This window comes from Rhinatrema bivittatum, chromosome 2 (genome assembly GCF_901001135.1).
Source record: "Rhinatrema bivittatum chromosome 2, aRhiBiv1.1, whole genome shotgun sequence".
NCBI classification, from domain to species: domain Eukaryota; kingdom Metazoa; phylum Chordata; class Amphibia; order Gymnophiona; family Rhinatrematidae; genus Rhinatrema; species Rhinatrema bivittatum.
Window position 1 is genome coordinate 424,866,951 of NC_042616.1, and position 15,765 is coordinate 424,882,715.

General features: G+C 48.6%; 1 protein-coding gene across 1 annotated transcript in view; it reads left to right on the forward strand.

Moving 5' to 3' along the window:
* TEF (TEF transcription factor, PAR bZIP family member) overlaps nucleotides 1–14,097 on the forward strand; it is a 73,586-nt gene extending 59,489 nt beyond the window's left edge. The window contains exons 2-5 of the mRNA XM_029590241.1: nucleotides 1,452–1,766; nucleotides 2,229–2,452; nucleotides 10,419–10,630; nucleotides 12,508–14,097. Of these exons, the coding sequence (XP_029446101.1) occupies nucleotides 1,452–1,766; nucleotides 2,229–2,452; nucleotides 10,419–10,630; nucleotides 12,508–12,529 (773 nt within the window). The 3' untranslated portion in view covers nucleotides 12,530–14,097. The remainder of the gene's footprint in view (nucleotides 1–1,451; nucleotides 1,767–2,228; nucleotides 2,453–10,418; nucleotides 10,631–12,507) is intronic.
* The last annotated feature ends 1,668 nt before the right edge of the window (nucleotides 14,098–15,765 follow it).

Sequence of the window (15,765 nt, forward strand, 5' to 3'; positions counted from 1 at the left end):
CCAAACCTTTATCTGGTGGTAACTTTGTTTAGACTTTCATGTGGTTAGAACGGTCAAGTTCTAGCGTGCTTCAGAAATGTTGAAAGCTCTATAAGGAGATAATTTTAAAAGGAGTTGCACGTGTAAATGTAATTTACTATTGCAGCAGTTTTCAAAAGCCATTTATGCATGTAAAGTGTGCTGACACGTGAATATCCTACGGGCAATCCAATGGCATAAATTGTAGCAATTTTCAAAAGCCCACTTACATGGATAAAGTGCATTTACACATGTACAACCCAATGTTAAGCATGTAAATGCTTTTTAAAATCAAGCCCTTAATGTTAATGTGGCCTTCTGTCTGTCTGTCTTAAGAGCTGTCCAGGCTATGGTGCTGACCAGTGGTGAAACACTTTAATAAACCTTTATTTATTTATTTAGATTTTTGTATACCGAAGTATAGCAGGCTGCATTCACTCCAGTTTACAATGTAAACAACATAATACATATAACGCATTCATGATGAACATATTGAAACGTGTATAGACAACTAGTAACAATTCGGCATATGTCAAAAGTGTGTGAAAACAGGTATAAAAGAGTAAGACTTACAAATTGGACTTGCAGTGGGAGAGCATGTATAGTTAATCATTTAGATACAAAACTTAAATGAAAAACACGTTGGAGTGTTAAAGAGGCTCATTCAAATGGGAAAAGAGGAGTGGGAAGGAAAGGAGGGAAAGGGTCCTAGGGAAGCCATGGGAGGATAAAAAAGGGTACAGGACATAATTTAAATAGAGGGGGTAAGGAGGAAATGGCATGGGTGGTAGGAAGTAAATAGAGCATGGCTAGAAGATGAAGTAAGACTGAGCAGATGGGATTGGATTAACCAACTCCGTCTGTGAATGTTTGTCTAAAGTTAAGTTCTTTTTTGAAAGATTTTGAGTCTCTGATCGAACTTAGGTAGACTGGTAAAGAGTTCCATGCTTTTGGTCCAGCAATCGACCTTGGGACTTCGGGCCTGACTTCCTTCGAGCTCTTTTCCCAACCAGATCCTTTATTAGGCATTTTGTTTATTTCATACCTCTGTAAGCTCTGGCAAACCTTGGGAGATTTTCTCATTGGATTTACTGTAACTTGTAGTGTGATCCATGTTTACAGCTGTGGTGGGTTCTTTTCACACCTGCACCACGAGAACTGCAGAACCAAACTTAACTTAAACTTATTATGTATTATCTAGAGGACAGGCAGATTGGCTTCCTGGCAGATAATGGTTTTTATCTATAAGATTACTATATAAGGCACTGTAAAAATAATTTATAAATGAATAGGGTACTTATCCTAGCCTGATTGCACTCAGACTTCCCTCGCAATAGAATATCCAGTTCAACATACCAGCCTGGATTATTTGTGCTACGTTTTTGTATTAAATTGTTTAACTTTTTTTTTTTTTTTTTTTTGCTGTTTTGTAGAGAAATGTAAAGCAAAGGCAAAGTCTGTGGATGATGATGGAGCAGCTGGCAGTGCTCTGCCGGTGTCTGCCTCCCTCATGCCTCCTATCTGGGACAAGACCATCCCCTACGATGGGGAGTCCTTCCACCTGGAGTACATGGACCTGGATGAGTTCCTGCTGGAGAACGGCATCCCCTCTAACCCCTCGCGGCCGAACCTCAGCCCGTTGATGCAGAACCCCCTCTTGCCTGTTGCCGAGCTGGAAGGGAAGGACTCCGGCAGCGTCTCCTCTCCGGCATCTCCCTCGGCGATTGTCCAAGCCTCTGATGACACAGGTAAGGAAAGCTCTGCTTCTCCCCTGCTTTTCTTTGCAGAGCGGAACCTCTCCTCCCTCCCCCCCCCCCCCCCCCCCCTTGTGCTGCTGGCTGTTAAAACGATGGAGGTGAAAGAGAGCCAGCTTAATAGAACTTCAAAGCCTCCTTGGCCTGATATGAGAAATCGTGTACACCTTGTTCTGATGAGAAGTGCTGAGTATGCTGTGATTCATTGGTGGAAGTGAACCAGAGTTTATTGGAAAGAGGATATCGTTTAGATGTGTGCGCAGAGTGCTTGAAGGCATTAGCTCTGTCCCATATATCTTTCCCATGCATGGGGTGTTCTATATTTGCATGAAGGCCATGGCGATATCATCTAGGCAGCAGAATTCCCTGCCCCTCCACCTTCTCCCCCCCCCCCCCCCCCCCCCCCACTCACGTTTTTTTGACCTGTAGAAGTTATCCTGGCTCTTCCTTTTTCAGGCTCCCCGTCATCTCCCAAGCAGGACACCTCCTCCAGCCCCGTAATTCCAGAGGGCGTTGAGGTGCAAGTGAACTTTAATCCCGACCCTTCAGACTTGATACTGTCCAGTGTGCCTGGTGGAGAGCTCTTTGACCCTCGCAAGCACAAATTCACAGAAGAGGAGCTAAAACCACAGCCTATGATCAAGAAAGCAAAAAAGGTCTACGTGCCCAGTGAAGCCAAGGTAAGGGAGCGCCCTCTGACCCCCGTTGCGCCAGCCCAGAGTCAGTCGGCGTTTTCCTTTTATTGGAAGCTGACTGCATTTCAGAATCTTCTGTGGGCAGTAGTGATGCTCATCGTCCCGTGGAAGGGAGTTTGAGCTCTGCATGGTGGGAGGGCAGTGTAGGATGCCACGATAGCTAGCGCTGCTGTGTAAGCTCTGCCTGGTGTGTTTTCAGGCACTTCACAGCAGATAACTTACATGTGCTGTAGGTACTTCCCTGTCCCCTGTGCCACTCACAGTCTACGTTTGTGATGGAGGTCGCAAGGAGGAGCCTAAGGTCGCAAGGAGGAGCCTAAGGTCGCAAGGAGGAGCAGCGAGATTTGAACCCTGGCTCATAGCCCACTGCTCTCACCACTAGGCAACTCCTCCACTCCAAATGAATGTTCAATGTCACCAATTTCTGACTGGATGCAAATGTTGTAAATACGTAAAGAACTTTGGACAAAGCATTCTAGAAATTCATATAAGAAGTACACTTTCAGAACCCTAGCTGTCATTTTAATTATTTAAAACAAAGGTTTACACAGATCGTCTCTGTCCACATCAGATTTCCAGAGGACTAATGTACTCTAGTTGTTTTTACAAACCAGGCACTTTGAGCCTCACTAAAAATAGGCGCTCCAGGAGGTTGAAAGTAATTGTGGCGAGAGCTAGACACACGCAGATTTGATGTTCAGCTATGTAGATTTGCCCCCACTGATACACTGGCACCAGACCCTTGATTGCCTCCCCCTGCCAGTTGCACTCCCGTGCATCCTCCCTATACTGCTGCTTTTTTTTTTTTTTTTTTATTGTTTGGGTTTTATGTTTCCCCCCCTCCTGAGGACTCTGCCCAGTCTAAAGTTCAAGGGGAAAGAGGTATCTATCTTATTTCCTTCCTGGTCTGGATCCAGCGACTGAACGATGCAGCCTAGCAATGAAGCAAACTTTGGACTGTGTGCAGGGGTCTTTGGTTCCTCAAATCCTGAGGAAGGGAGAGGAGGTTTGTCAGCAAGGGAGGAGAAATTAGGGTTTCCTAACGTGTAGCCAGATGGACTCAGGACCAATGGGTATTGTGCTCTCCTGATAGCAGATGGGAGACTGAGTCAGATCTCAAAGCTGACGTCACTCTTACATATACACGTGCAGTAAGCTTAGCTCTTCAGTATTTTCTGTCTCCCAGCAGATGCGGACACTATTCCACACTCTACAATAGTGTAACAATTTAAAACAAAGAAGAAGAAAATTTACCTTAAGAAGATCGAGCCCGACTCTCCTGTGGTGAAACCCAAGGGTCCCTCTCCCAGTCGAGAATGCCTGAGGTTATTTCCGATATCCCTCAGAGGTATGCCTTGGTCCCGGCGTGGACTTAGCCCCCAGAGTGGCTTAAAGGCAGCGGGTGCCCATTCCAACGCGGCGGTGAAGGTAAAACCCTCTCCCCCCTACAGCTGGAGACCGTACGATGCGCAAGCAGTAAGCGACGAGACCAGGTAAGAAGGAAACTTTACATCCAGGTCTCCAGAACTCTGATCGCCGTACCGACTCTGCTTCCAGCGAGTTGAAAGGGAGCACCAATCGGGTTGAGCAGCCTTGGTTAGGCTAGGCCCCGATCCGGTGCAAAAGTCCACACACGTGGAGACCCTCATGGGGTGCACCATCTTGACCGCGGGGATCGTCTGCGTCATCTCCCTCCCTTCGGCGGTACGCGCAGGACATTCCAGCGGCTGATGCGCATAACTTGTGCACATCCCATAGTCGTGCACATACCCGCACGTGCAGCGGTGCGCACAAGTTAGCTGCACGCACACCGGCGCGCACTCCCTGTACAAGCCGTGCACAAATATCCCCATGTGCATAACTATGGCCACACACAAATAATCACTGTGCACAAATACTACCGTGTGCATAACTACAACCGCGCACAAATCCTCGCACGCAGTGAAACTTGTGCGCCTAGACATAAATTCAATGGCACCGGTGTCTAAGGAGGCCAGATGGCACTTGCTTTGCACAGACTGCCACATAAGAGCTGCGCAGCCTGAACTAGAGGCCTGCCTGTGTCGGCCTAGTAAAGAAGCCCAGGGTCTGGAGCTACTACTCTCGATAGCTCCCCGGATCTATGCAACTCCAAGAGGCCTTCTCCACAGGACAGCTCCTCAGGGGCCCCTACTCTGACTCCCCCTGAGATTAACATGGGCCCTGGTTAGAGTCTTTTCCAATGGCTGCAAGCCTTTGTACAGGCTCAATCAGACCCGGCTGCAACACAGGTTCAACCCCGGCCAGAAGCACAAAACCCTCCCGGCCTTACTCGAATGCCTTGCCTAACTAAGAGTCTCCCGGGCAGGGACCCGGATACCTCCGAAGGGGCTGCATTAGGTTGATGACAGCTCTCTGGAAGAAGGAGAAATCCCTCCAGACCTGGAACCATACCGAACCATGCTTCGTTTCTCTCACAAGGATGAATTTGCCAGCCCTTGTTTCCCAGACTCTGAAGACTCTGGGTTTTCCAGGCACAGAACCTATGGCGGAACCAAAGAAGCAGCCCATTCCGATGTTCCTTTGTAAAGTCTCATGCTACTTCCCGATGATGGAAGCCATCCAGGAACTGGTTGACCTTGAATGTGATGTCCCGGAGGCCAGCTTTAAGGGAGGACGGGCCTTGGAATCCTTATACCCTCTGGAACCTGCAGCCAAGGAATGCCTGTGCTTTCCAAAGTGGATGCCATGGTCTACGCTGTCTCAAAGCGAACAACCATTCCCATAGAGGGAGGGCCTGCATTACAGGACATTCAGGACAGAAGTCCATCCTTAAGCAGGCCTTGGACGCAACAGCAATGACACTGCATATTGCTTCCTGCTGCGCACTGGTGACACGTTCCTGCTTACTCTTCTCGAGAAGCAAATGACTCCGGAACTTATACTGTCGTGATGATGGAACCTGTAGCAGCTTTCCTGATGGACGCAAGCTCAGACCCAGTGCGTACCTCAGCCTGAAGAGTACCCTCTGTAGTGGCAGCCAGAAGACAGTTACGGCTGCAAAATTGGCCTGCTGACGCGACGCCTAAAGCGAATCTCACAAGAATGCCCTTTAAAAAAAAAAAAAAAAAAAAAAAAGGATCTCCTATCTGGAAATGAAATGGAAAAGTTAGCCAGCAAGTGGGGCGAACCACCATTGCCTCGGCTACCAGAAGACAGGAGTTAAAGATCCCAGTGCCCCTTGCCCAGAAGAGTCAGGAGCAGAGGTCTCAACGCTTTAGGCCCTAGAGGAACACAGTTCCAAGCACCCTGTCCTTCCGAAAGGCCCCAGTCCTTTCGGCACAGACAGACCAAGAGAGGAACAGGCCTGGGAGCAGGCTCCAGCCGTGCCCCCCAATGAGAAGGGGGCCGATCCATCCACGGGAAGAGGAAATAGGAAGTCGACTTTCCCTCTTTTACCAAAGATGTGTTGAGATCACGTTGGACAAATGGGTGCTGTACATCATTTGAGAAGGTTACTCTCTGGAGTCCTGCTGCATTCCTCGGGACAAATTTATTATGTCACCCTGCCACTCCCATATCAAAAGACTGGCAGTGGAAGCCACTCTAACAAGATTACTCAGCCTGAAGGCAATAACTCCGATTCCTGCGCCACAACAAAATACTGGGCGCTATTCCATCTATTTTATTGTCCAAGAAGGAAGGGTCATTCTGGCCCATCCTGGATCTCAACAACGTCAATCGTCAGTGGATAATACACTTGCGCATGGAACCTCTGTGCTCAGTTACAATGGCAGTACAACCGGGAGAGTTCCTAACCTCCTGGATCTCTTCGAAGCCTATCTTCACATCCCAGTCCATCAGGATCACCAGCGCTCCTGCGCTTCGCAATACTGAGCCACCATTACCAGTTCCGGGCGCTTCACTTTGGCCTAGCAACCGCCCCCAGTACCTTCACCAAAATTATGGTGGGTGTGGCGGCAGCACTGGGAAAGGGAAGGAATCCTGATACATCCTTACCTGGACGACTGGCTGATCTGGACAAACTCTCCGGAAGAGAGCCGACAGGTGACCAGCAGAGTCAAGAGCCTACTGCAGGATCTCGGGTGGGTTGTGAACATGAGCTGAAGCAGTCTACAGCCCTCTCGGTCATTAGAATATCGGGGAGCCCAGTTCGACACTTACAGAACAAAGTCTTCCTCCCCCTATGAAAAGGAAATTGATGGCACAATTGCGACAATTGATGACCAATGCATCAAGTCCTCGGCCTCATAGCATCAAACCTGGAGGCCATTCCGTGGCCAAGGGCCCATATGCGACCGCTCTAGCGCTCCCTACTGTCACGATGGAACCCACTGTCCCAGGACTACTCAATTCACCTCCAACTACAAGCAGAGGTGTGGCCCCAGCTCCAGTGGTGGCTACAGGAAGACCACCTAAACAGAGGAGTAAGCCTATCCCCACCGAACTAGATATTGCTCACTACGGATGCGAGCCTGCGAGGGTGGGGAGCCCACTATCAGGAACTGACGGCCCAGGGACAGTGGAACAAGAAAGAGGCGGATTGGAACATAAACCACCTTGAAGCATGAGCAGTCAGACTAGCGTGCCTGCGATTCAGCCACAGATTCCGTGGATTATCAATCAGGATAATGTCTGACAATGCCACAACAGTTGCTTATGTCAACAGCCAGGGAAGAACAAAGAGCCATCAGGTGTCCCTGGAAATAGAACCCCTCATGGCATGGACAGAAATAAATCTTCAAGGGATCTCATCGCAGGAAAAGGCAACGTCTCAGCAGACTACCGCAGCAGAGAGACCCTGGACCCAGGGGAATGGACGCTGTCGGCCATAACCTTCCAACTGATAGTATATTGCTGGAGTCTCCCAGACATGGATCTCCTGGCCACCTGTCTCAGTGCCCAAGTTCCCAGGTTTTTCAGCTGCAGACGAGAACTAGGAATAGACGTTCTCATCCAGACCTGGCCAGCGGAAGACCTTCTGCATGCCTTCCCTCCATGGCCATTACTGGGCAGGGTCATCCGCAAGATAGATCATCACAGGGGGCTAGTTCTACTAGTTGCCCTGGATTGGCCAAGGCGACCATGGTATGCAGTCATGCGAAGACTACTTGCGGGGAACCCTCTGTGCCTACCTCCACATAGAGACCTTCTCCAGCAGGGTCCGATCCTCCACGAAGATCCATCTCTCTTCTCGTCTGGCCCTTGAAAGGACTAACCCGAAGAAGCGTGGTTACTCAAAGGCAGTGATTGACACCTTGCTCCGAGCACGCAGGTTCTCCACATCCCTGTCTTGCATACAGATCTGGAGAGTATTCGAGGCCTGGTGTGAGGACCGTGGGACTCTCCCATGTATGGCTAAAATTCCCATGATCCTGAAGTTTCCTGCAGGTCGGTATGAAGAAGGGGTTGTCACCCAACTCCCTCTTCATCCAAGTTGCCGAGCTGGCCTGCTTCAAGAGCCGAAGCCAACGGTATCAAGCTATCAACCCATCCAGATGTCTCCCACTTCCTGAAAGGGGTTAAACTCCGACCACCTCTAAAGTGGCCGGTGCCTCTATGGAATCGCAATCTAGTATTAGACTTCCTAGCTGGGGCTTCCTTCAGACCAACATGTGGTCTGTCACTACGTCCCTTAACATTGAAGACGGCATTCTTGGTGGCAATATGTTCAGCTTGTCCCATTTCCGAACTACAGGCACTATCCTGTTGGGAACCGTTCCTTAGCTTCACGCCTGGAACCATACAACTGCGCACTGTCCCCTCCTCCTTACTGAAAGTGGTTTCCCAGTTTCACTTGCACCAAACCATCTCGTTACCTCCTCCAGATGAACATAAGGACTCAGAAGACTCACGCCTTCGTCGCCAGCTAAACGTTGGCAGACTCCTAGTCAGATACCTGGAAAGATCGGAACCTGTGCGTAAAATGGACCCACCTGTTCGTTCTTCGCAGTGGGAAGAAACAAGGGGAAGCAGCCTCACTGGCGACCATAGTCCGCTGGATCAAAGAAGTAATCAAGGTGGCCTACACAGAGGCAGGAAAGCCCTTACCTCTATGCGTTAAGGCTCATTCTACGAGAGCCCAGGCAGTATCCTGGGCAGAAACCAAGCTGCTGTCGAACGGCGACGCAGTCCTCCATACACACCTTTTCCAGGTTCTACCGCCTGGAAGCTGAGGTCCAGGTGGACATAGCCTTGCAAAGGCAGTACTAAGTGGGCCACGGGCAGCCTCCCACCCTGGCAGGGAGTAGCTTTTGTACATCCCATTGGTCCTGAGTCCATCTGGCTACACGCTAGGAGATGGAGACATTACTTACCTGATAATTTTGTTTTCCTTAGTGTAGACAGCTGGACTCTGCTTCCCGCCCACAGCTGCTCCAGAAAACGAGAACCTCTGATAACAATCCTCGAGATTAAGCAAATACGGGTAAGCCATGGCCTACCCCTAGTTCAAGACACCCATAGTTGGTCTGGTGTTGGCGTTAAATGGTTGAATACACTGACTATCTCCAGTTTGGAAATCAGTTGAACCAGTTCAAGTTTAATCAAGTTATTTAAACAAACATATATCCACAATGGCTTTTCGAGGAGAATACTGAAGAGCTAAGCTTATTGCATGGGTATATGTAGGCTGACGTCAGCTTTGACATCTGACTCAGTCTCCCATCTGCTATCAGGAGAGCACAATACCCATTGGTCCTGAGTCCGTCTGTTTACGCTAAGATAACGAAATTATCAGGTAAGTAATTTCTCCATTATGGGAGAGTGCAGCTGCCAGTGAGGGGGGACAAGGTCAGCAGGGAGTACCACAGATTGTTAGCAGGGGGGGGGGGCATGATTGCTGGTGTCGTGGGCAGGCACAATTTTCAGCCAGCAAATTAGGGGGTTACTATTTCTCTCCAGGAGTTTACAGAATAAACAGGTGGATAGTTTTGTTTCTGAAAAGCAGAATAGTTTGTGGGTTAAAATTTACCAGCCTAGTTTGCCTATATTTGGGGGATATATTACATTTTATTCTGCCCTGCTTAGGAGCTTGCTGAGTAGAAGTTCTATGAAATAGAAAACACCGGGCACATGTATACGATGAAAGCTAAGGAGAGAAGTCTTTTATAAAGCAAAAGGTCTTGGGCTTGAATGCTGCCCTATGGGAGGCTCGAGGTTCAAGTCCTAGACCTGATTCCTGTTCCTTGGAGCAGCTTTGCAGATGGTGCCGCTCTTTTGGGGAGAGCCCCAGCCATTGCTCAGTGGAGAGTGGAGGCTGGGACCTCGTCTGCACAGAAAATTCTGGGTAGCTGTGAATGAAGGCTTAAATGGCAGTGAGAGGAGTTTTTGGGGGGCAGGTCCTGACGAGGCGGGTTGGGTTGTTCTCCCCTTCTGCATAGAAGACGTAGATTTGATGCTTGGCTCAAGGCCTTACTCTTCGGACTGACCGAGGCAAGAAAGCAGCGCTCACAAGAGAGACCTCTGCTGGTTGGTTAAATTCTAGCATGAGCTGCTCCTTTCTCTCTCTCGAATTTTTTTACCATTATTTTTTTCCCCACTCCCCTCCATGGAACAGTTGCACGGGTGATTAAAGGATCTCTTGTAGATTTGCAGGCTGGAAGGGGGGGGGAGCCATCTCGGAGGGGGGAGGAATTTCCTCATCAGTAGGGATAGCCCCTGCAGCAACAGTTGCCCCGCAGTCCTAGTTTCTTGGACCCTATAGTGCATTGCTTCTGCCCCTCCTCCGTCTGCACCCTGCTGGCCTGCAGGGACGGGAGCGGGAGAATCCAGGCCTCCTGCACTGCTGTAGGCAACATTATAGGCGATTTCCCCCCCACGGTAGAGCCACTTTCTACCCCCATGCCCACAGCATTTGGCCTCAGGCTGACACTCAGATGAGAGCTGAGGGGAGGACATCTCACCTTCTCTTTCCAACCCCTTTTTTTTTTTTTTTTTTAATGCTCTCCAGGACGAGAGGTACTGGATACGGCGGAAGAAGAACAACGTGGCTGCCAAGCGCTCGCGGGATGCCCGGCGGCTGAAGGAGAACCAGATCACCATCCGGGCGGCCTTCCTGGAGAAGGAGAACACGGCGCTGCGCCTTGAGGTGACGGAGCTGCGCAAGGAAGTGGGGAAGTGCAAGACCATCCTCTCCAAATATCAGAGCCGATACGGACTCTTGTAAGCATCTTCCAGCCCCCTGCACCGAGGAGCCCCCCCCCTGCCCCATCTCTCTTAGCCAGAGGCAGCTTGCATTTAGCTTTGTGAGAGTTAGCTACCTAAGGGAGCAGGGGGCAGGCCTGCTAGGAGGCAGATTACTTGACCTACCCCACTCCCCCACATAAACAGTTCCGAGAGAGAATAAAAAATTAGCCCGTCCTCCGCACCTCGCCAGTGACCCGTTTGTGAAGTGTGTGCCAGCATAATGGGAACTTGAAGGCTAGCTGATTCTGTTGTGTAAAAATGTAATGGTGGATAGTTAAAAGTGCGGCTAAGCGTCGCGGCAGTGTTCCTGCGGCACATTTTCCCGTATCTGCGGGCATGGAGCCAGGAGTGTTGTCGGAGAGAGCAGGGGGGGAGGGCGCGGCACTTGAGCGGAAGTAGGCACGGCCTGACGTGCGACCATCTCTGGAGGACAGCCGACCACCAAACCTCAAGCGACCTGCTTTCTGAATTGGCCGTGACTGAGAAATCCCAACCATTGCTGCCCCGGGGTCTTTACAGACACCAAGGGCTGCCGGCTTGCTCTTCGGGTTTCAAGAGTGAGACTCTTCTAGCAGTCGATCACAGGGAAAAAAAATAATTCCTGGAGCTCCTCCCTGACTGTAGAAAGATCGCGTTGTCTTCCTTCTATGTGTGCTAGACCCAGGTGTACACACACATTTATTTATTTATGATTTATTAACCACATTTCAGAGAGAGATTCGCTCAAGGCAGTGTACAGCAAGTTAAAATGGAGGTGGTGGGGGTGGTGTTGAGTAGGCAGGAGAGATCACAACAGCAGTAAGGTCCTCTGTGAAAGTAACACACACCTATTGGCATTAAAGCCAGTGCAGGCAAATACTAAATAGCGCACATATATAGACAAGAACATTGGGGTACACAAAATAAATAAAACCGTACACAGGTAAGATTAAATAGCGCACATATATAGACAAGAACATTGGGGTACACAAAATAAATAAAACCGTACACAGGTAAGGTAAATACTGTAGACGCTGCAGATAGAGAGCTGAGTAATCTGTTTGTTTGGGTTTCCAGCTATAGCATCAGTCAGGTGTACGTGGTAAGTTATAGTCTGGGTTTGTGTGGCTTGCAGTCAATTGCAACTGCCATTAAAAACCTGGCAAAAAAAAAAAAAAACCAGGCTCCCACCTGTGGTGGTATCCTTTCTGTGCTGCTACCTGCGTATGCAGCGCATCAGAGCTGCACAAGAGAATCCGTGGCTGTGTGTGTTTAGATATAGATGTGCGAGCATGATGTCGTAGGAGTGCTATGCACACTTATGGTAGGGCACTGTATGTATTTAGTTAGTTAGTTGTATGTTTTTATATACTGAAGTTTAGCGAAAGGCCTTCACTCCGGTTTACAGTTATAACAACATTGTATATAGAATCAAAGGTTTACATTCGTAACTTTGGGAGGTAGCGCATGCCTGCTTTCAAGCGAACAATAAGAGAACATAGGTTTATATGAATGGGTTGCAGATTACATGGTAACTGTGGGGGGGTTAGAAATAGGCAAAATAAGAGCCAATGTATACAACAGGAATGAAGAAATGAAGCAAAAATAACTAAAACAAGATAAAGTATGAACTGTGTCCTACTAATAACAGTTTCAATTGGGTATGATGATAGGTAAACGTTTGGCAGGTGTTAGTGCGTAATAAAGTATTTAGCGGTGCAGGGGTATTGGAGACAGATTGCAGTTGCGTCGATGTGCTTTCTTTTGGCTGGGTCGGGGGTCGAGGGACTTTTGGAGGGGGGGGGGGGGGCGGAAACTGATCCGTTTTCCTTCCCACTTGTGTTCATGCTCTTTTTTTTTGCTTTTATTCAAAGTGATGTCTGCGCTTCCGAGTGATGCAGCTTAAAGGGGCTTTTCATCCTCACAAACCAAACGATAAAACGAACAACCTCCCGCCTGTCCCGTCCACAAAAAAAAAAAAAGCATAGACTGAGGATTACGTCGCTTCCAAGAGCGAGCAGGGAGCTTGCCGCGGGTGAACCCCAGTGAGCGAGGAGGACGCTCCCCCATCGCACACTTCCGCAGGAGCAGACGAGACCGGACGGCGAGGGACGTCTTCCTTCTGCCTGGGGAGGAGCAGCGCACGGCGGTGCCCCGCAGACTCTTTGCTCTCATGGCTCTGTTGCCTCTCCTTAGTTTAATTGTTCCTTTTTTTGGGTGTGAGAGAGGGGAGGGTTTATGGGATTTTCTTTGTTTGTGTTTTAAGTGTGGAATAGATCAGAGTTCCGATTCTCCCACCCTGCCCACTTCAGCTTCTTATGTGTTTTGGGCAGGGGGGGGGGGAGGGGGCTTGGGTTAGAAAGCCGCAGATGGGTTTTGGGCCGCGTGTCTATTTTTTGGATCTTAACAGCAATACAAGCAATAGTGCACTTTTGTGGGGAGGGGATCCATACTAGCTGTTAAGGATAGCGGGGCGAGTGTCAAACCAAACTGACCTGGCCCACTCTTGTGCTCTCCGCTCCCCTCGAGAGATTTTTCTCTAGCCAAGGGCCTTCTCGCTCTCTCCCAAGGCAGGATAGCCAGAGGGCCGTGAAGTGGCTGGTTCCATCAGCTTTACGCCACAGACAAAAGCGCACAGAGGATCCGATGGACAGGAATGGAAGGGTTTGAGAAGGGCACTGAGATGTGCTTTGTTGGGGGCGGGATCCTAGTTTAGAGAAAGGAAGAAGCAATCAGCACAACCAGAGATCGTTTGGTCTCCGGGTGCCATATTACACCCTGAGGTCCCTGGTGCGTTTTTTTCTCTACCCTGCCGGGCTCGTACTGCCGAGAGTCCCCTTTTCAGGCTTGGGGTAAAGTACTTTGGGAACCTGTTTTGATGAAATACGCTGTAGAGAATCGGCAGCATGGGCAGTGCAGGAGGCCTGTATTCTCCTTGGTGCTCCAGCTGGAGGAGAATGACGAGGTTTCAAGGCTTGTTCTCTGAGCACCCACAATAGGGGAGGTCTTGGTTTATTGAAAGCGATGGCCCAACAGGGGGGGTGGGGGGGGGGGCCCCCAGGCACCGGCCAGTGGCTGAACTGAGAGTGAGAGTTAAGGGGATGGGAGACCCTGCCCTTGTGGATCGGTGACTCGTAAGTGCAAGTCAATACATGAACTTGGGCTGCCAAAGATGGAGGAGGAAGTCCTACGGGGAAACGCTGTATCAAAACTCAAAAGTGGAACACCTCTCCAGCTGGAATGTGAAATATCACTGGGCTTCCTTTCCTCATTTGGTTCTTATTGGAATCCCCCCGTGGGCACAAACTTTGCAGAACAGCCACCAATTCAGCTACGTAAAGACGAGGAAGGTGGTTTTTAGTTGGTCCTCCCAATCGGCCAGATGTTTTTTCCTGGTTTGGGGGGCAAAGTCTGAAATATTTTGCTGAGGTTTTACTTTAGCAAAAAAGAAAAAAAACAAAAAACTGGTGTGTATAGGAGGAGCAGGCCAGCCTTTGTGTCCAGTGGGGGAGGTATAAAGAGAGCCAGGATACACAGGGTGCAGAGTGCGTGCTTTCCCCTTGTTTTAGGAGGATGTCTGATAAAGGCCCACTCTCTTTATTTGGTGTCTATAATCTCAAGCCAGTACCACAACTTTACGTGTAATGTGGTTTTATTAGGGGGCAGCACTTACATTCCCTGATTAATTAGAATGTCCCTCTTCTAAAATTGCACTGTGGAACTTAAACTGATGGGTTTCATCGAGTGGGTTGTCTGGTGTGTGCAGTGGTTTTTTGGGGGGTTTTTTTTTTAAACTATGTTGACAGCAAGGTCATATCTACTCTGTTTACTGCTGTTCCACACTTCGGTGGTAACCTCCTTAGTTACTCATGACAATAACTGGAGAAGAGAGGGTGGGAATCCATTACAAAGATGGCTTTGATTATAAAGCTTGTTTTTGTCATGCAAAACGAAGTGTGATGCATCCCATCATTAAAACTCTTATTTGTGGTGGGATTAGCATTTACCTCAAAAGTTGTTAGGAAAACCATTTGTGTAAGACAAGACAATAAAAAAAGAATTTAATCTCCTTGTTTTCATAGCCATTTGCAATGATGATTTTATAGCACGGAACCAGGTATTGCGTGCCTGCCCTTGGTTTCCATTCCCCGGCTCTGGAAGCACTGAATGCCGTATGCTTACCACAGGACTCTGTGACAGATTTGTGAAAAGCTTTTGTCCATGCAAACCCAGACCTGCCAAGCCTTTTAACAGCAGAGGAAAAAAAAAAAAAAGACTCACGTTTCTGAGGATCTTTTTTTTTTTTTTTTGTCTCCTTCCTCTGTTTTTTGTGGGTTTTTTTTTACCTTCTTTTTTAATGTTAATTCTCTGGAGAATAGGTTGCTGACAAAACTTTTATTTTGTTGAGCCTGGTTGTACTTTGTAAACTTCTGTTTGTAATATAGCCTCTCCTTTTTATAATTGTTCTAAGAAATCAGACTGTAAAATAAATACCTTTTTAAAAAAAAAAAAAAAAAAAAGTTTGCCTTGGATTATTGTAAGGTTCATCTGTGTCACTTGAGAAGGGATATGAGCTGGTGCAAGCAACACAGGAGGCAAAGGATGACCATACATTTTAGCTAAAGGAGAGGGAATTTCTGTCACCACATAAAGCAAAAGCTATGCGAGGGGACCGGGCACAAAACCCCTGCAGCAGCTAGGCTACCTAGCCTGGCCAATCCTGCCTGCTTAAAAGTTGAAATAGTTGCCACTATGGTGGATCTCTGGAAGAACTGATTTTCATATTTGAAATCTTTTTATTAAATTTTCAAACTAAACAGACACAACCAGAGTCAAAGATACATCTCGGGAACCCTGGAGGATGCTCACCGGAGGATTGACCCGGTAGATTGATGACTGGCTTGCTGCATTCGCCGCGTCTGTGGACGCTTCCCTAGAATTGGAAGGCAGGGACACATACCAAGATCGGCTGGGGCCAGTCCCATGTAATGGCCTTGAGGCATCAAGCATTCCGCTGAAAGCCAGTCTGACTCCGCCCTCTTATGAGTTCATGTAAAACATCTTTCCAAACAGAATATGTAGGTATATTAAGGGGTTTCTCTTCTTTTATCTGAGAGGAAATTGCATTATAG